General features: G+C 34.9%; 2 protein-coding genes across 3 annotated transcripts in view; one reads left to right on the top strand and one right to left on the bottom strand.

Annotated features, from left to right (window-relative positions):
- RPS6KA6 (ribosomal protein S6 kinase A6) overlaps positions 1–22,104 on the top strand; it is a 188,350-nt gene that overhangs the window by 155,183 nt on the left and 11,063 nt on the right. The gene's annotated exons all lie outside the window — the stretch shown is intronic.
- The window catches only part of CYLC1 (cylicin 1), a 200,928-nt gene continuing 192,480 nt past the window's right edge, over positions 13,657–22,104 (bottom strand). Inside the window, exon 6 of the mRNA XM_045050813.1 lies at positions 13,657–13,912. Within this exon, the coding sequence (XP_044906748.1) occupies positions 13,889–13,912 (24 nt within the window). The 3' untranslated portion in view covers positions 13,657–13,888. The remainder of the gene's footprint in view (positions 13,913–22,104) is intronic.

Below are 22,104 nucleotides of genomic sequence, written 5' to 3'. Positions count from 1 at the left end.
TATTTCTTCTCTGATCTTTATGATTTCTCTTCTTCTGCTGGGTTTAGGCTGCCTTTGCTGTTCTGCTTCTATTTCCTTTAGGTGTGCTGTTAGATTTTGTATTTGGGATTTTTCTTGTTTCTTGAGATAGGCCTGGATTACAATATATTTTCCTCTCAGGACTGCCTTCGATGCATCCCAAGGCATTTGGATTGTTTTCTTTACATTTTCATTTGTTCCCATATACTTTTTAAATTTTTTCTCTAATTGTCTGGTTGACCCATTCATTCTTTAGTAGGGTGTTCTTTAACCTCCATGCTTTTGGAGGTTTTCCAGGCTTCTTCCTGTGGTTTATTTCAAGCTTCATAGCATTGTGGTCTGAAAGTATGCATGGTATGATCTCAATTCTTGTTTACTTATGAAGGGCTGTTTTGTGACCCAGTATGTGATGTATCTTGGAGAACCTTCCATGTGCACTTGAGAAGAAATTATATTCTGTTGCTTTGGGATGGAGAGTTCTAAATATATCTATCAAGTCCATCTGATCTAATGTATCATTCAGGGACCTTGTTTCCTTATTTATTTTGTGTTTAGATGATCTATCCATGATTATAAGTGTAGTATTAAAGTCCCCTGCAATTACCACATTCTTATCAATAAGGTTGCTTATTTTTGTGATTAATTATTTTCTATATTTGGGGGCTCCCATATTTGGCGCATAGACATTTATAATTGTTAGCTCTTCCTGACGGATAGACCCTGTAATTATTATATAATGCCCTTCTTCATCTCTTGTTATAGCGTTTAATTTAAAGTCTAGTTTGTCTTATATAAGTATGGCTACTACATCTTTCTTTTGATTCCAGGAGCATGATAGATAGTTCTCCTTCCCCTCACTTTCAATCTGGAGGTGTCCTCAGGTCTAAAATGAGTCTCTTGTAGATGGCAAATAGATGGGTCTTGTTTTTTTTTTTTAATCTATTCTGATACTCTATGTCTTTTGGTTGGAGAATTTAGTCCATTTACATTCAGTGTTATTACAGAAAGATATGGGTTTAGAATCATTGTGATGTTTGTATGTTTCATGCTTGTAGTGATGTCTCTAGTACTTTGTCTCACAGGATGCCCCTTAGGATCTCTTGTAGTGCTGGTTTAGTGGTGATGAATTCCTTCAATTTTTTTTTGTTTGTTTGGGAAGACCTTTATCTCTCCTTCTATTCTAAATGACAGATTTGCTGGTAGAGGATTCTCAGCTGCATATTTTTTTCTGTTCATCACATTTAGATTTCCTGCCATTCCTTTCTGGCCTGCCAAGTTTCAGTAGAGAGATCCATCACTAGTCTAATTGGTCTCCCTTTATATGTTAGAACACGTTTATCCATAGGTGCTTTCAGAATTTTCTCTTTATCCTTGTATTTTGCCAGTTTCACTATGATATGTCATGCAGAAGATCGATTCAAGTTATGTCTGAAGGGAGTTCTCTGTGCCTCTTGGATATCAATGTTTTTTTTTCCTTCCGCAGATCAGGGAATTTCTCAGCTATGATTTCTTCAGTACACCTTCAGCACCTTTCTCTCTCTGTTTCTCCTCTGGAATCCTAATTATGCACATATTATTGCGTTTCATTGCATCACTTAATTTTCAAATTCTCCCCTCATACTCCTGTTTTTTAAATCTCTCTTTTTCTCACTTCCTCTTTTTCCATAATTTTATCTTCTATTTCACTTATTCTCTCCTCTGCCCCTTCCACCCAAGCTGTGGTCACCTACGTTTTATTTTGCAGCTCATTTATAGCATTTTTTAGCTCCTCCTGACTGTTTCTTAGTCCCTTGATCTCTGTAGTAATAGATTCTCTGCTGTCTTCTATGCTTTTTTCAAGCTCAGCGATTAATTTTGACTATTACTTTAAATTCATTTTCTGTTACGTTGCTTAAATCGTTTTTGATCAGTTCGTTAGCTATTGCTACTTCCTGGAGTTTCTTTTGAGATGAATTCTTCCATTTCGTCATTTTGGATAGTCGCTGGAGTTGTGCAGAACTGCAGGCCTCTTCCTCTGTGCTGTCTGGAGTAACTTGTGTTGGTGGCAGGGGCTGCAGTCAGACCTGATGTCTGCTCCCAACCCACCGCTGTGGCCACAGTCAGACTGGTGTGTACCTTATCTTCCCCTCTCCCAGAGGCAGGACTCACTGTGGAGTGGTGTGGCCCCTGTCTGGGCTACTTGCACACTGCCAGGCTTGTGGTGCTGCTTCTATGGGATCTGCTGTATTAGCCGGGGTCGATCTGCAGGGTGCACAGTGGCGGGAGGGGCAGACTCGGCTCATTTTGCCTTCAGTTTTCCACTTCAGGAGGGGCCCTGCAGCACTGGGAGGGAGGTAGACCGTCGGAGGGATGCATTCACAGAAGCACAGTGTTGAGTGTTTGTGCGGTGCAAGTAAGTTCAGTGATGGGAAAGGGTTCCCTTTGGGATTTTGGCTGGGGGATGGGCGAGGGGGATGGCGCTGGTGAGCGCCTTTGTTCCCTGCCAAGCTGAGCTCTGTCTTCTGGGGCTCAATAACTCTCTCTCCTGTTGTCCTTTAGCCCTCCAGCTCTGGGAGCAGAGCTGTTGACTTATAGCATTCCAGATGTTAAGTCCCGCTGGGTGCCAGAACACACTCTGTCCAGCCCCTCCCCTTTTGTAAGCCAGACTCGTGGGCTCTGCCTTTCCAGGCAGGCTGCCCCTCCACTGCTCTGGCTCCCTCCCACCAGTGCATGTAGCATGCACTGCCTCTCTGCCCTTCCTACCCTCTTCCATGAGCCTCTTGTCTACACTTGGCCACAGACAGTCCATTCTGCTATTCTTCTAGCATTCTTCTGGGTTATTTAGACAGATGTGGGTGGAATCTAAGTGATCACCAGGACGTGGTGAGCCCAGCATCCTCCTAGGCCGCCATCTTCTGCCAAGTCCCTCCTGAAATATTTATATGACAATTATGCTTAGTACTCAATTTTCCATGTTCTGTATGTTTTATGTTTGAGTCTGTCTAGTACTTAAGAAATAATATATATTAAAGTTTAGTTTTATTTTCACCTCCTCTTTTTAGTGTGATATTCTGGAGTAATTAATATAGGAAAAGATATTGGGGACTATTTTTTAAATATTTCACATGGTCTTTAATTATTTCCCTTTTTATGGATCAAGTGACTTTAGTTCTATCTTTCAAACTTTCTGAAAATGATGGCAAATGTTGAGCAAAGGAACTATATGAACCTTCTAAAAAACTATCTTCTGTACATTTTAACAGTTTGAGTTTTTTGTTTTAAGTTAGCAATGAAGATAAACTATTGTTCAGTTGCCCATAACTCCTTAGACTAGTGTCCCTTAGTTATGAGAATTATGGCATTTTCTATCACTTCTTGAGAGTTGTTTTACTTATTTGCAGTTTCTTATAAGCTACTTTTCCCTTTTAAGATGATGATTCTGTTTGCCTCCTGTCCATGCAGAGTTCATAAACTTTGTTCATTCGGTTAAATGGTGGTAGAGGTGAGGGGTGATAGTGGAAATCATGTTATTTTTGTGTGTTTTATTGCTACAATACTTTCAGCTAAATTCTCACCTCCAAACCACAGGCTTTGAGAACACTGGCGTTACTGCTTCCCTTTTGTAAAACAAGAAAGGCAAGAAGAAGTATCTGGTAAACACAGCAAAAATAGAAGAGGCAGGAGAGTAATGAAAATTTTATGGTTTCACTGTATATAAACACAATAACACTGGATTAATTAGAAGGCTGTTCTATCTAAATTTTAGAATATTTTAAGTAATAAACTGTTACGTATTTCAAGTGCATATACCCTTAGCCAGCAAAGAATTGACCAGTAGAAGTTCTTATGGGACAATTATTTATGACCTTTTCCCTTGCCTCCTGTAAAAAGAACAACTTATACCTTTCCTCTATTGTGCTCCCATTACTATGTTGTATGTACCTTATTAGAGCATTAAACATGTTCCCCTTTACCATGTATTTGTATACATTTTTATTCTTTCCATTCAGAGAGCATTTAAATGTCATGCTCATTTTTTTACATTTCCTAACATAATTAGCACAATAAATACTGAATCGAATATATTTTCATAAACCATTTAATTTTTTCTTCAGGTATACTTTGCCTTGTTAATTTGCACAGTAAGATGTTCCTGTCCATTAAATAAAGATAAATATTGTCTAATCGTGAATGACTATAAATTTGCTGTAAATGACCAGGATTTACATACATATTTCTTTTTAATTTTGGCTTGAAGTTTCTCTTAATAGAAGAGGTTTTTTATGTCTTTACAAGTCAGAGATTTATAGAGCTGGAAGGAACCTGGTTTCTCATTTTGTAGTTAGATAAACCAAGGTGTATACACTTTATCTTGCCCATGGTCACACACAAAAAGTGGCAGAGCTGGAAATGATTTTTAGTCAAGTACTCTTTTTAGTCTACTACATTTTAGGGAAGACATTTTAGAGAAAGAAAGGCTTTATTAACTTGCTTATGTGAATAGAGTGGAAGAGAAAGTGGTCTATAAATCTTTAATGAAAAAGCAAAGGAATAATTGTTCATCCACTTCTTTTATAGAATATGAAAATCAAGTGTACTGAACTTATTAACCTTTTTTTTTAATTTTTAAATTTTTTAAAAAATGTATTTATTTATTTTTGAGAGAGAGAGAGACAAAGTGAGAGCAGAGGAGGGGCAGAGAGAGAGGGACACACAGAATCTGAAACAGCCTCCAGGCTCTGAAGTCTCAGCACACAGCCTGATATGGGGCTCAAACTCACAAACTGTGAGATCATGACCTGAGCCCAAGTTGGACACTCAAATTACTGAGCCACCCAGACGGCCTATGAACTTATTAACCTTTACATAATCTATATTGGAGAACAGTTTTACACTTAAACAACATATTGAAATCCTTCTAGAAATTCTACTACCATAGATTTTATTTTATTATTTTATTTTACTTTACATATTTTTCCCAAGCATATTTATGTATTTTTATTAAGTTTTTTTTAATTTTTATTCCATCATAATTAACAGTACAGTGTTATATTAGTTTCAGGTGTACATTATAGTGATTCAGCAATTCTGTACATCATCACTCAGTGCTCATCATGATTAGTATAGTCTTTTTGCTTTGTTTTGTTTTGTTTTGTTTTGAACAGCAAGATGTTTATTTTCACAAAAAAATACTATCAGATAGTTAAAAAGAGTAATAGGGTTGGTTATGATGTTTCTGCCATCAAGCCTGTTCATTGAATTTGATGTTGATGTGAGTATAGAGTGGTACAGTGCTTTTTATTTTGTTTTGTTTTGTTCCAATTTTGGGAAATTTTTTAACTTAATTTATTTTTTAAATTTACATCTAAGTTAGCATATAGTGTAACAAGGACTTCAGAAGTAGATTCCTTAATGCCTCTTACCCATTTAGCCCATCCCCCTTCCCACAACACCTCCAGTAACCCTCTGTTTGTTCTCGATATATGAGTCTCTTATGTTTTTGTCTCCCTCCCTATTGTTAAATTATTTTTACTTCCCTTCCCTTATGTTCATCTGTTTTGTATCTTAAAACCCTCATATGAGTAAAAGCATATATTTGTCTTTCTCTGACTAATTTCACTTAACATAATACCCTCCAGTTCCATCCATGTAGTTCCAAATGGCAAGATTTCATTCTTTTTGATTGATGAGTGATACTCCATTGTATATATATACCACATCTCTTTATCTATTCATCCATCGATGGACATTTGGGCTCTTTCCATTCTTTGGCTATTGTTGATAGTGCTGCTATAAATATCAGGGTTCACATGCCCCTTCAAACAGCATACCTGTGTCCCTTGGATAAATACCTAGCAGTGCAATTGCTGGGTCATAGAGTAGTTCTATTTTTAATTATTTGAGGAACGTCCATACTGTTTTCCAGAGTAGCTGCACCAGTTTGCATTCCCACCAGCAGTGCAAAAGAGATCCTCTTTCTCAACATTTCACCAACATCTCTTGTTGACAGAGTTGTTAATTTTAGCTATTCTGACAGGTATGAGGTGGTTACCTCATTGTGGTTTTGATTTGTATTTCCCTGATGGTGAGTGATTTGAGCATTTTTTCTTGTGTTGGTTGGCCATCTGAATGTCTTCTTTGCAGAAGTGTCTATTCATGTCTTTTACCCATTTCTTCATTGGATTATTTGTTTTTGGGGTATTGTTTGATAAGTTCTTTATAGATTTTGGATACTAACCTCTTATCTGATATGTCACTTGAAAATATCTTCTCCCATTACATGGGTTGCCTTTTAGTTTTGCTGAGTGTTTCCTTCACTGTGCAGAAGGTTTTTATCTTCATGAGATCCCAGTACTTCATTATTGCTTTTGTTTCCCTTGCCTCCGGAGACGTGTTGAGTAAGAAGTTGCTGCAGCCAAGATCAGAGAGGTTTTTTCCTGCTTTTTCCTCAAGGATTTTGATGGCTTCCTCTCTTACATTTAGGTCTTTCATCCATTTTGAGTTTATTTTTGTGTATGGTGTAAGAAAGTGGTGCAGGTGCATTTTTCTGCCTGCCACTGTCCAGTTTTCCCAGCACCACTTGCTGAAGACACTTTCTTTATTCCATTGGATATTTTTTCCTGCTTTGTCAAAGATTAGTTGGCCATGCGTTTGTGAGTCCATTTCTGGGTTCTCTATTCTGTTCCATTTATCTGAGTGCCTGTTCTTGCACCAGTACCATACTGTCTTGATGATTACAGCTGTAATCATGATTAATATACTCTTAATCACCTTCACCTGTTTCACCCATCGCCACACCGACCTTGCCTCTGATATGTTGTATTTTAAATGAGTAATCTCAGTTACAGTTATTTTTTCAACATTTTTTTACTGGAAGCATACTTAATAATACAGTGATATATATATATATATATATATATATATATATATATATATATATATGTGTGTATGTATATATATATATATTTAACATTACATCTAAGAAAAATAGAATACATATTTTCTTAAAGTACACACAGAAGAATCCTAAGTAAATCACATAAAAAGAGACATAACAAATATTACAAATTTAAAAAGACCAAAATCATACCAAGTATATACTCTTACCACAGTGGTACAAAACTAAACATCAACAATCAAACAAAGCTGGAAAATCTGCAATGTAATTATTAAATATTAATATGTAAATATTAAACAACACACTACTGCACAAACAATGAGCCAAATAAGAATTCAATTGGCACCTCAAAATATGTCTCATAACAAAAGAAAAAGAAAACACAATATCCCAAAACCTGTGGGATGCAACAAAAGAAGATGTTAGAGTAAAATTTATCCTATAAATGCTTGTTTTAAGAAAAAAAAAAGTTCAGGGCATCTGAGTGGCTCAATCGGTTAAGCGTCTGACTTCGGCTCAGGTCATGATCTCACGGTCCGTGAGTTCTAGCCCGGCGTCAGGCTCTGTGCTGGCAGCTCAGAGCCTGGAGCCTGCTTCAGATTCTGTGTCTCCCTCTCTCTCTGACCCTCCCCCGTTCATGCTCTGTCTCTCTCTGTCTCAAAAATAAATAAACATTAAAAAAAAATTTAAAAAAAAAGAAAAAAAGGAAAAAAAAAGTTCAACTTTGCCCAAGGACCAAACACCGTGCACTCCAGGCAAAGAGAGCCTCTGTTGATGACTAGTTTGAGGGATATAGCAGCTAAAACACAGCAGCAGAGTGCATCCACCACACACCAGAGACACTCCCTGAAGCACCAGGAACTGGACAGTATATCACCTCTGGAGGCAAGGGAAACAAAACAGAACCAAAAATCAACTATTGGGACCTCATGAAGATAAAAAGCCCATGCACTGCAAAGGAAACAATCAACAAAACTAAAAGGCAACCAACGGAATGGGAAAAGATATTTGCAAATGACATATTGGACAAAGGGCTATTATCCAAAATCTATAAAGAGTTCACCAAACTCCACACCTGAAGAACAAATAAACCAATGAAGAAATGGGCAGAAGAAATGAATAGACACTTCTCTAAAGAAGACATCCAGATGGTCAACAGGCACATGGAAAGATGCTGAACGTTGCTCCTCATCAAGGAAAAACAAATCAAAACCACATTCAGATATCACCTCACGCCAGAGTGGCTAAAATGAACAAATAAGGAGACTATGGATGCTGGAGAGGACTTGGAGAAACGGGAACCTTCTTGCACTGTTGGTGGGAATGCAAACTGCTGCGGCCACTCTGCAAAACAGTGTGGGGGTTGCTCTTTTTCTGCATGCTTGCTGACACTTGTTGTTTCTTGTGTTGTTAGTTTTAGTCATTCTGACAGGTTTGAAGTGGTAACTCATTATGGTTTTGATGTGCATTTCCCTGATGATGACCAAATTAGAGTTTAAACCAAAGACTGTAACAGGAGATGAAGAAGGGCACCATATACTAATAAAAGGAACTATCCAACGAGAAAATCTGTTTTAAGTATCTATGCCCCTAACATGAAGCACTCAAACATATAAAACAATTAATAATAAACATAAAGGAACTCATTGATAATACACAATAAATGTAGCGGACTTTAACAGTACACATACATCAACGAACAGATCATGTAAGCAGAAAATCAGCAAGGAAACAATGGCTTTGAATGATACACTGGATGAGATGGACTTAACAGATATATTCAGAACATTCCACCCTAAAGCAGCAGAATACACATTCTCTTCAAGTGAACATAGAACATTCTCCAGAATACATCACATACTGTAAGGTCACAAATCAGGCCTCAGCAAATACAAAAAAGATTGAGATCATAGCATGCATATTTTCTGACCACAATGCTATGAACCTTGAAGTCAACCATGAGAAAATATTCAGAAAGACCACAAACACATGAAGGTTAAAAAACATGCTACTGAACAATGAATGGGTCAAGCAGGAAATTAAAGAAGAAATAAAAAATACATGGAAACAAATGAAAATGAAAACACAACAGTCTAAAACACTTCAGGTACAGCAAAGCCGTCATAAGAGGGAAGTATATAATAATACAGCTTATTTCAAAATGAAAGAAAAATCTAAAATAAACAACCTTACACCTAAAGGATCTCAAAAAAGAAAAACAAACCAAACCTTAAGCCAGCAGAAGAAGGGAAAGAATTAAAATTAGTGCAGAAATAAATTATATAGAAACTAAAAACCAAAACAATAGAATAGATCAATGAAGCTAGGAGCTGGGTTTTTTTTGAAAAAGTTAATAAAATTGATAACCCCCTAGCCAGACTTATAAAAAATCACAGATGAGAGAGGATAAAAATAATGAACACCAGAGACATATAATTATAAGTAAAATATGAAAAATTATGCCAACAAATTGGACAACCTGGAAGACATGGATAAATACCTAGAAACATAAAATCTACCAAAACTGAAACAGAAAGAAATAGGAAACTTGAACAGACTTATAAACAGCAAAGAAATTTCATCAATAATAAAAAAATCTCCCAACAAACAAAATCCAGGGTAAGGTGGCATCACAGGTAAATTCTACCAAACATTTAAGGAAGAGGTAATACCCATTCTTCTCAAACTTACCCAAAAATTAGTAATGGAAGGAATATTTCCAAATTCATTCTATGAGATCAGCATTATCCTGATACCAAAAACAGATAAACACTTCACTAAAAAAGAGAACTACAGACTAAAATCTGTGATGAACATAGATGCAGAAATTCTCAATAAAATACTAGCAAATTGAATCCCAAAAGTACATTAAAATAATCATTCCCCACAATCAAATGGGATTTATTCCTGGGTTGCAAGTGGGGTTCAATATTGGAAAATCAATGTGAGATACCACATTAATAAAAGAAAGGATAAAAAACATATGATCCTTTCAATAGATGCAGAAAATGCATTTGACAAAGTACATTTTGCAAAGCATAACATCCATTCATGATTAAAACCCTCAACAAATAGGGTTAGAGGGAACGTACCTCAACATGATTAAGGCCATACATGAAAGACCCACAGCTAATATCATCCTCAATTGGGAAAAACTGAAATGTGTTCCTCTACCTTTAGGAACAAGACAAGGATGTCCACCCTCACCACTGTTATTTAATATACTATTGGACATCCTAGCCACAGAAATCAGACAACAAGAAATACATGACATCCAAATCAGCAGGGAAGAAATCAAACATTCACTATTTACAGATGACATGATACTCTATATAGAAAACCAAAAAGACTCCACCAAAAAATTACTAGAACAGATACACAAATTCATTAAAGTCACAGGATACAATATCAATGTACAGAAAACTGTTGTATATCTATATATCAATAATGAAGCAGCAGAATTAGATTCCAGGAATCAGTGCCATTTACAATTGCACCAAAACCCGTAATAGGAATAAACCTAACCAAGAGGTGAAAGATCTGTACTGTGAAAACTATAAAACACTAATGAAAGAAAGAGGACACAAAGAATTGAAAAAACATTTAATTCTTAAGGATTAGAAGAATAAATATTATTAAAATGTCTATACTACCCAAATCAATTTACACATTGAATACATTCCCTATCAAAATACCACCAGAATTTTTCACAGAGCTAGAAAACACAGCTCTAAAATTTGTATGGAGCCACAAAAGACCCCAAATAGCCAAAGCAGTCTTGAAAAAGTCATGCAAAGCTGGAGGAATCACAATTCCAAACATCAAATTTTATTACAAAGTTGTAGTAATCAGGACAGTATAGTACTGGCATGAAAATAGACACATAGATTGGGGCGCCTGGGTGGCACAGTCAGTTAAGCGTCCGACTTCAGCCAGGTCACGATCTCGCGGTCCGTGAGTTTGAGCCCCGCATCAGGCTCTGGGCTGATGGCTCAGAGCCTGGAGCCTGTTTCCGATTCTGTGTCTCCCTCTCTCTCTGCCCCTCCCCCGTTTATGCTCTGTCTCTCTCTGTCCCAAAAATAAAATTAATGTTGGAAAAAAACAAAAAATTAAAAAAAAATAGACACATAGATCAATACAACAGAATAGAAAGCCCAGAAATGAGCCCACAACTCTATGGTCAATTAATCTTCAACAAAGCAGGAAAGAATATCTAGTGTAAAAAAAGGGCAGTCACTTCAACAAATTGTGTTGGAAAAACTGGACAGCAACATGCAGAAGAATGTTACTGGACCACTTTCTTACACCACACACAAAAATAAATTCAAAATGGATGAAAGTCCTAAATGTGAGAGAGGAAACCATAAAAATCCTAGAAGAGAACTGAGGCAGTCACCTCTTTGACATCAGCCTTAGCAGCTTCTTACTAGGTGTGTCTCCTGAGGCAAGGGAAATGAAAGCAAAAATAAACTTTGGGACTTGATCAAAATAAAAACCTTCTGTACAGTGAAGGAAACAATCAACAAAACTAAAAGGCATCCTATGGAATGGAAGAAAATATTTTCAAATGACATATCTGATAAAGAGTATCCAAAATATATAAAGAACTTGTACAACTCAACACCCCAAAAACTAATAATCCAAGTAAAATATAGGCAGAAGACATGAATAGACATTTTTCCAAAGAAGACATACAAATGACCAACAAGACACATGAAAAGGTGCTCAACATCACTGATCATCAAGGAAATACGAATAAAAACTACAATAAGATATAATCTTACACCAGTCATAATGACTAAAATCAACAATACAAGATACAACAGGTTGGTGAAGATGTAGATAAAGGGGAACCCTCTTGTACTGTTGATGGGAATGCAAACTGGTGTAGCAATGGTGGAAAACAATATGGAAGTTCCTCAAAAAAGCTAAAAATAGAACCATCCTAGGATCCAGCAATTTCACTACTAAGTATTTACCCAAGTACAAAAAATATTTATTTGAAGGGATACATACACCCCAATATTTATAGCAGCATTGTCAACAATAGACAAATTACTGAAAGTTCCCAAATGTCCATGGACTGATGAATGGATAAAGAAGCCATGGTATGCATGTATGTATGTATGTATGCTTAAGGACCTATGAAACATTTACAAAATGACATCAGTCTTATATAAATATTTATATATATGTATATATATTTACAATATATATATGTATTTTCAATATATATATATATATATATATATAATTGCCATTTGCAATGACATGGATGGAGATAGAATATTATGCTTAGCAAAATAAAGAGTATACAAAAGAGAAATGCCATAAGATTTCGCTCATAAATGGAATTTATGAAACAAAACAAACAAACATGGGGTGGGGGGGAGAGGCAAACCAAGAAATAGTTTCTTAACTATAAAGAACAAACTGATGGTTACCAGAGGGGAGGTGGTTGGGAGGATTGGGATAAATAGGTGATGGGGACTAAGGAGGGCACTTGGGATGAGCACTGGGTATTGTATGGACATGTTGAATCACTAAATTCTACACCTGAAACTAACATGCACCGTGTGTTAACTAACTGGAGTTTAAATAAAAACTTGGAGAAAAAAATTTTAAGTCCAATAAACAACTTAACATTATACCACAAGGAACTAGAAAAAGAAGAAACTTTGCTAAAATTAGTAGCAGAAAGAAATAACAAAGAAAAATCAGAAGTAAAATAGAGACCAAAATCAAATAAAGTAAAATAGAGCCCAGAATTCACAATAACATAACATTGAAAGTAAAGACCAATTTTTCCAAAAAAAGAAAAGAAAAGAAAGGAACGGAAAGGAAAGGAAAGGAAAGGAAAGGAAAGGAAAGGAAAGGGAAAAAAAAAGAAAACTGACAACTTTAACCACACTAAGGATAAAAGTGAGAAGATTCAAAAACCAAAATGAAAAATGGAAGAGAAAACAATACAACAGAGAACCACAGAAATACAAAGTGTGATAACAGATTATTGGTATCGTAACTTTTGTAGCCTTGTGCCAAATTTTACTAGAAAAAGACTACAATGTCTAATCAAAGCTAAAAAGGTACACTAGCAAATTCAGTAATTAAAATTGTACTCTTAGTCTTACTGTAGGGATTATTGTTACCTGTTATCAAGGCAGTAAGTGTTCCTTAAGTATTTATGGAGTCCCCTGCATGGCTCAGTCGGTTGAGTATCCGACTTTGGTTCAGGTCATGATCTCACTGCCCATGACTTGAAGCCCTGCATCTGGCTCTGTGCTTGCAGCTCAGAGCCTGTAGCCTGCTTCAGATTCTGTGTCTCCCTCTCTCTCTGCCAGTCCCCCGCTCATGCTCTGTCTCTCTCTCTCTGTCAAAAATAAATAAACATTAAAAAAAAGTATTTATGGAACTCACTATTTATACTGAGGAAGTATAAATTGTAACATATATGACTGAATTAAAATGCTTATAGTACAATTAATAATAACTCTAATGGAATAAATGGTTTATCTCAGTCACATTATTAAAATTGAAATATAAATTTATGAATTATTAATAAATATTTTCTAAACTTTAATGATTTGCCATCTGAGTACTGTAAGAAGAATAGGAAAATTGCCATTCTCTTGTATTCATGTACATTCAAGGAATTTGGAGTTTTGCTGGCATTTACTTAAAATGTATATTAAAAAAAATAAGAAACTTGAAGTCTAGGTTAGATTAATCATTTTTATTAGTAGTCGTTTTCTACCAGTTAAGCTATCTAACTAAATACTCATTGTGTAAGTGATCATTCTTACCATAGCTCAGTATCATTTTTTAAACTGGTTAACACTTATACATCCACTTAGAAAAAGTGGAAAATTATTCATATACAATTGTGAACTGTGGCTTAACTCATTTGCCTCTTAGCTATCAAGAAAATTCAGTGGATTTTGCTCTTTCGTTTGTCATCTTTTCTCCGCTTGTCATTCTGTCAAGGAGATCTTGCTACTCATTCATTTCTGAGGGAGGCTAAAAAGAAATAAGGTAAATTAAGTCATATTAAAACTACTTCCATTTACTTAAAAGACAGTAGGAAAATATTGATACTTATGTTATAAAGCCATTTGATTGCATAAACAAATCAGCATTCTGTTCATACATTTCCTAGGAAAAAATACTTGTAATATTTTATCAGCATTTAGGATATTGCCATATTTACTATATTTTCATTTTCATTTCGGGGGAATCCACTTTGGTTATGCAAATCAGTCTGTTTATAAATTAAAAGTGACCATTTTGTATGCTTAAGAACCTGTGAAACATTTATAAAATTACATTAGTCCTATATAAGTTAGCTGATTTTTACCCCAGAAGTAATTATATCTTTTTTGCTTTAACTTGGTTGATCATATATGACAGTTTTCCTGGGATGGTTTTGGTTTATGCCTTTCACTCTCAAGTGACCTGATTTGGATAAACAAATTATATGGCCAACCTAGCTTTAACTCTCCTTAATGTCAGTTAAATTTTGTTGATGAATATATAATAAAACAGTATTGTTCCACTTCATTATTAAAAACTATTTTTTTCTGAAATAGGGATTTTGATGTTTTCCACAAATATTTATTTAATGCTATAAACATTGAAAAAGCAGCAACAGTTATATAAAGTTCAGGCATCAACATTGATTTTAATGAGGAAGAATGAGAAATAGTATAGTTATGAGCCAGGCTCTGGCGTACTGCCTGGATGCATCTCCTTACTTACCAGCCTTGTTACACCTACTTTATGTTACCTTGGGAATTATGCTTAACCTGTTTCTGCCACAGTTTCCACCTCAGGGCTATTATGAAGGTTAATATGTGTGGCACATAGTAAGTAGTATGTGTAAGTATTAGCTGATATCATTAAGAATCTATATATCACTCTGACAATATATGTTTATCTTTGACCTTCCTATTAGCAACAAAGACCCCCATGAGTAAAATTTAAGGTGTATATTTCAGTATTGTAGAGGATCATTTCCTAAATTCTTTTTCATTCTTTCAACATAGCTACCTGTACTTTTCAGTAGTCTCTGAGAATCCACAGGAAAATGCAAAAGGTGAGATAGGTTTAATGAAGAGCAGAGAAGTGTTTTTTTTTTCTTATTAAATGTTAGTATATATATATATATATATATATATATATATATGTGTGTGTGTGTGTGTGTGTGTGTTGAAACACTTTGGTAAGAACAGAGGGACCTATTATTTTGGGGCTAAACCATTGATTGTTTTTTAACAACTTTACTGAGGTATAACTGATCAAGAAAACACATGTATTTCAAGTATATAATTTAATGCTATGATATATTGACACACCAATGAAATGATCACAAAAATCAAGATAATCAACATATCCATTACCCTAAGTTTCTTCACGTCCCTTTATAATATTTCCCTCCTGCTCCACATTCCCAACTCACTATCTCCACCCCTGATTCCCTGACAACCACTGACCTGCTGTCTGACACTACACATTATTTTCCACTTTCTAGAAATGTTTATAAATGGAATAATACAGTATATAAACTTTTTTAGGTCTCTTTCACTCATAATTATTTTAAGATTCATCAAACTTTTAGGAATGTATCAATAGTTTCTTTATATCACAAATAATATTCCATTGTATGGATACACTAAACTTTGTTTATATACTCACCTGCTAATGAAAATTTGTGGTTTTGGCAGTTTAGAAATATTACCACTAAAACTGCACTCAGTATGTGTGTGCAACTGCTTATATGAATGTATAGCTTTCATATTTTTGTATAAACACACAGGAATGGAATGGTTGGGTATATATTTAATTTTTTTTTATATTTAACTTTTTAAGAATCCACCAAACTCTTTTGAAATGTCTATCCTTTTATATTCCCACTTAATATGATCATTCTTTTTAATTTTTTAGTATTCTTATTTTTATTAAAGTACTCAAATTTTTATTTTTATTTTTTTAGTATTCAATTTTCTAATTTATATATAACATAAGGTTTGCAATTTCAGTTATTTTTAAGGGTACATTTCCATGGCATTAATTACATTTATAGTGTTGTGCAACCATCACCACTATTTGCCAGACTTTTTCCTCACCCCAAATACAAACTCTACACCTATTAATGACTCCTATTCCTCCTTTCTCTGGTAAGCTCAAATTTACTTTCTGCCTGTGCGAATTTGTATATTTTCAGTGCCTCATATAAATGGAATCATGTAATATTTGTCCTTTGTGTTGGGCCTTATTTCAGTTTCATCCATGTTGTAGCATGTATCAGAACTTCATTCCTTTTTATGAATGAATAATACTTCATTGTATGGATATGCCGCATTTTATTTATCTATACATATATTGATGTATACAGTTGGGTTATTTCCTCTTTTCAACTGTTATGAATAATTCTACAATGGACATTGCATACAAGTATCTGAGTACCAGTTTTCAGTTATTATGGGTATATTTAACTTTTTGAAGAAATACCAAAATGTTTTCCACAGCAGCTGCATCATACTGCATTCCTACCCATAACATCAAATGTTCCAATTTTTTCTACATTCTTGACCAAACTTGCTATATTCTGTATTTTGTATTATAGCCATCCTACTAGGTGTGAAGTGGAGTGTCATGGTGGTTTTTATTCATATTTCTCTAATGACTAATGATGCTAAGCCCCTTTTCTTGTGTTGACTAGACAATTGTGTGTCTTCTTTGGAGAAATGTCAAGTATTTTGCCCATTTTTCAATCAGATTGTTTGGTTGTTTTTGTTGTTGAGTTGTAGGAGTTCTTTATATATTCTTAATATTAATCCCTTATTAGGTGTAGGATTTGAAAATATTTTCTCCCATTCTGCGGGTTGTCTTTTCACTTTCCTGATAAGGTGCATTAAGAATGTATTTTAGAGGCACCTGGGTGGCTCAGTTTGTTAAGTGTCTGACTTCAGTTCAGGTTATGATCTCACAGTTCATGGGTTCAGCCCTGTGTAGGGCCTTGTGCTGACAGCTCAGAGCCTGGAGCCTGCTTTAGATTCTGTGTCTCCCTCCCTCTCTGACCCTCCACCTCTCACTCTCCATCTCTTTCTCAAAAACAAATAAGCATTAAAAAAAATAATGTATTTTAGTATTTTATTATTATTTTTAATTTCAGGAATAGAATTTATTGATTCATCACTTACATATAATACCCAGTTCTCATGCCAACAAGTGCCCACCTTAATGCCCATCACCCATTTAGTGCACACCCAACCAAATACCCCTCTAGCAACCCTTAGTTTGTTCTCTGTATTTAAGAATCTTGTGGTTTGCCTCCCTGTTTTTATCTTTTTTCTTCCCTTCCTGTATATTCATCTATTTTGTTTTTTAAAACTTTTTAAAATATTTATTTTTGTGAGAGAGACTAAGTGCGAGCAGGGGAAGGGCTGAGAGAGAGAGACCCAGAATCTGAAGCAAGCTCCAAGCTCTGAGCTGTCCACACAGAACCCAATGCAGGGCTCAAACTCACGAGAAATTAGATCATGACCTGAGCCAAAATCAGATGCTCAATTGACTGAACTACCCAGGGGCCCTGTTTTGTTTCTTAAATTCCACATATGAGTGAAATCATACGATACTTTCCTTCTCTGACTGACTTATACTGCTGAGCAGAATACACTCTAGTTCCATCCACGTTATTGCAAATGGCAAGATTTCATTATTTTTGATGGCTGAGTATTATTCCATTGTATATGTATGTATGTATGTGTGTATGTATGTATGTGTAAGTGTGTTGTAAATATATATACTACATTTTTTATCCATTTGTCAATCAATGGACATTTGGGCTCTTTCCATAATTTGGCTGTTGTTGATAGCTCTGATATAAACATTGGGGTGCATGTGCCCTTCAAATATTTTATATTCTTTGGATAAATACCTAGTAGTGCAATTGCTGGGTCATAAGGTAGTTCTATTTTTAATTTTTTGAGGAACTCCATACTGTTTTCCAGAGTGATTACACCAGTTTGCATTGCCACCAGCAGTGCAAAAGTGTTCCTCTTTCTCTGCATTCTCGACAACATCTGTTTTTTCCTGAGGTTTTAATTTTGTGTTTTCTATTCTGTTCCATGGATCTATGTGTCTGTTTTTGTTCCTATACCATATAGTCCTGATCACTATAGCTTTGAAGTCCAGAATTGTGATGCCTCCAGGTTTGCTTTTTTTGTTTGTTTTGTTTTCAAGATTGCTTTGACTATTTAGGGTCTTTTGTGGTTCCATAAAAATTTTAGGATTGTTTGTTCTAGTTCTATGAAAATGCTGGTCCTGTTTGGATAGGGATCACAGTCAATGTGTAGATTGCTTTGGGTAATACAGACATTTTAACAGTATTTGTTCTTCCAATCCATGAGCATGGAGCGTTTTCCCATTTCTATGTCTCATCTTCAATTTCTTTCCTAGGTGTTTTATAGTATTCAGAGTACAGATTTTTTACCTCTTTGATTAGGTTGATTCCTAGGTATCTTACGGGTTTTGGTGCAATTGTAAATGGGATTGATTCTTTTATTTCTCTTTCTGCTGCTTCATTATTGCTATATAGAAATGCAACAGATTTCTGTACATTGATTTTGTATCCATCGCTTTTACTGAATTTGTGTATCACTTCTAACAAGATTTTGTTGGAGTCTTTTCGGTTTTCCCAATATAGTATCATGTCATATGCACATAATGAAAGTTTTACTTTTTCCTTGACTATTTGAATGCCTTTTATTTTGTTTTCTGATTGCTGTGGCTAGAACTTCCAGTAGTATATTAAATGATACTGGTGAGGGGTGCCTGGGTGGCTCAGTCGGTTAAGCGTCTGACTTAGGTTCAGGTCATGACCTCACATTCATGTGTTTAAGCCCTGCATTGGGCTCTGTGCTGACAGCTAGTTCAGAGCCTAGAGTCTGTCTTCGGATTCTTTGTCTCCCTCTCTCTCTGTCCTCCCTCTACTCGTGCTCTCTCTCTCTCTCTCAAAAATAAATAAAAAACATAAAAAAATAAAAAGAAATAATAGTGGTGAGAGTGGATATCCCTGTTTTGCTCCTCACTGTAGAGAAACAATTTTCATTTTTTCCCTATTGAGGATGATATTAGCTGTGGGTTTTTCATATATGGCCTTTATCATGTTGAGGTATGTTCCCTCTAACCCTACTTTGTTGAGGGTTTTAATCATGAAATATATTGTACTTTGTGAAATGTTTTTTTTTCTCATCTACTGAAATGATAATATGATTCTTATCCTTTGTTTTATTAATGTGGTGTATCACATTGATTGATTTGTGAATATTCAACCACCCTTACAACCCAGGGATAAATCCCACTCGATCATGGTGTATTTTCTTTTTAAAGTGCTGCTGAATTTAGTTACTTACTATTTTGTTGAGAAATTTTGCATCTATATTAATCAATGATACTGTCCTGTTTCCTTTTTTTTTTTCTTATAGTATCTTTATAGGGGTTTAATACTGGGGCAATACAGCCTTCATGAAATGAGTTTGAGAATATTCCTCTTCTTCAATTTTTGTAAGAGTTTTAGAAGGATAGGCATTAATTTTCTTCAAATATTTCATATATTCACGAGTGAAACTATCTGAGATTTTCTCTGTTACAAGATTTTTTATTAACTACTTCAGTCTCTTTACACATTATTATTGGTATTTTCAGGCTTTCTTTTTCTTCATTATTCAGTTTTGGTAAGATATGTGTATCTAGGAATTTATCTGTTTCCTTTAACTATTCCAGTTCGTTGGCATATAAATTTTCATAGTATTCTCATGATCCTTTTTATTTCTGTGGCATCATATGTAACGTCACCTCTTTTTTTAATTTAATTTATTTGAGTTTTCTTTTTTATTTTTATTGGTCTGGCTAATGGTTTGTCAATTTTATTTATAATTTCAAAAAGCCAGCTCTTAGTTCTTGATCTTTTCTACTGTTTTTCTGGTCCCTATTTCATGTATTTCTGCTTTGATCTTTATTATATCCTTCCTTCTGCTCTGGGGCTTTTTCTTTTTTTTTCTTCTTTTTTTTTCTAGTTCTTTGAGGTACAAGGTTGAGTTATTAAAGATCTTTTATTTTTCTTTTCTTTTTTTGAGATCTTTCTTTTTTCTTAGTGTAGATATTCTTTTTTATAAACTTTCCTTTTAGACTTGCTTTTGCTGCATCTCGTAAAGTTTTGGTGGTTTTTTAAAGTTTATTTATTTATTTTGAGAAAGACAGAGAGAGTGCAAGCAGGACAGAAAGAGAGAGAGAGAATCCCTAGCAGGTTCTGCATTGTCAGCACAGAGCCAAATGCAGGGCTCGAACTCATGAATGGTGAGATCACGACCTGAGCAAAAATCAAGAGTTGGATGCTTAACCAACTGAACCATCCAGGTGACCCAATTGTGGTATGGTTTATTTACATTTTTATTTGTTTATATTTACCATTTGATTTTTTTTTGACTCATTGGTTGTTCAGGAGTTATATTGTCTTGTTATTCGATTTTTTTCTGACGAGAAATCTTCTGTTATTCTTATCATTTTTTCACTATATGTAACATGTCTTTTTTTAATCTCTGTTTGCTTTTAACATTCTCTCTGCCTTGGATTTTGAGATTTGGTTTGATGTCCTTGATATATATATATATATATATATATATATATATATATATATATCTTGTATTTGTACTTCATTGAACTTGTTGGGTCTGCAGGTTTATGGTTTCTGCCAAATTTGATAATTTTGGAAATATTATTCCCTCACATATTTTTCCTTCCTTTTCTTTACTTCAGGGATACCGGTTGCAATTGTGTATTATACTGCTTGACGTTTTCTCACAGATGCTCTGTTTCTCACAAGATGTTCTGTTCTTTTGCCAGTTTTACACTCTGTGTTTCTTTTTGATGGCATCTATTGTTGTGTCTTCTCCAATATTTTTACCTTCCATATCAAATTTTCTTTTAATCCCATTCATTTTATTTTTTGTCTCAAATTTTAGTTTTTTATTTCTAGAAATTTGATTTGTGGCTTTTTATATCTTCTCTGTCTCTAATTTTTAACATATGGAATGGAGTTATAATGACCATTTTAACATCCTTATCTGCTAATTCTGACATATGTATCAATTCTGGGTCATTTTTGATTGATTGGTTGGTTTCTTCTTATTATATGTTATTTTTAACATATAATGTTATGCCATTAACATATAATGTAATGCCTGACGATTTTTTATAAGAAGCCAGACAATGTGAATTTTGCCTTACTGTGTGCTGGAAACTTTTGTATTCTTATACATATTCTTGAACTTTATTCTGGGGCACAATTAAGTTAGGTGAAACAATCTGATGCTTTGGATTCTCCCTTTTAAGATCTTTTTAGGGACATCTGGGTGGCTCAGTTGGTTAAGTGACTCACTTCGACTCAGGTCATCATCTCATGGTTCATGAGTTTGAGCCCACGGGACTGTGCTGACAGCTCAGAGCCTGGAGCCTGCTTCAGATTCTGTGTCTCCCACTCTCTCTGCCCCTCCCCCACTCATGCTCTGTCTCTCTCTTCTTCAAAAATAAATAAACATTAAAAAATAAATAAATAAGATTTTTAGGCAGGATCAGAACAATGTTTAGAGATACATAGTACTCAAGCTGGTTAACTCCAGGTACTTCATGAATTGTGAGATTTTCCAGCCTGGCTTGTGGAAACAGGCAGTGTTTTTATGTCCATCCTCCATGAGTTCTGATTTCCTTCTAAACCTTTAAAATAGTTCTTTTCACAGTTGTAGGTTTATCAGTAATCTGCTGAATATTTGAGGAGACCTTTACATGTCTCTGTAGTCTTTTCTCTGCTCCTCTCACCACTCTAGTAGTCAGTCATGCTAATCTATCTGCCTTGGTCCCCCCTGACTCTCAGTTTTGTCTCATCAACTCAGAGAATCTGCCAGGCTCTGTCTGAGTTTCCTTTACCTACACAACAGTCTGAAAACTCTCAAGGTGGTAAGTTTGGGCAATCATAGGGCTTGTTTGATTTGTTCCCAGTCTGTTGGGAATCGCTTTCTTTTGTTGCCTAATATTTGATCTCTAGAAAACTGTTGTTTGTTGTATTTTGTTAATGAATTTATTAACTTATTAATTAATTTGTTTATTTTTGTTATGGGAGGGGGTATTGTTTCAAACAGGTGGATGAATCCAAT

Source organism: Felis catus, chromosome X (assembly GCF_018350175.1).
Source record: "Felis catus isolate Fca126 chromosome X, F.catus_Fca126_mat1.0, whole genome shotgun sequence".
NCBI lineage: Eukaryota > Metazoa > Chordata > Mammalia > Carnivora > Felidae > Felis > Felis catus.
This window is presented reverse-complemented; position numbering and strand designations above follow the sequence as displayed.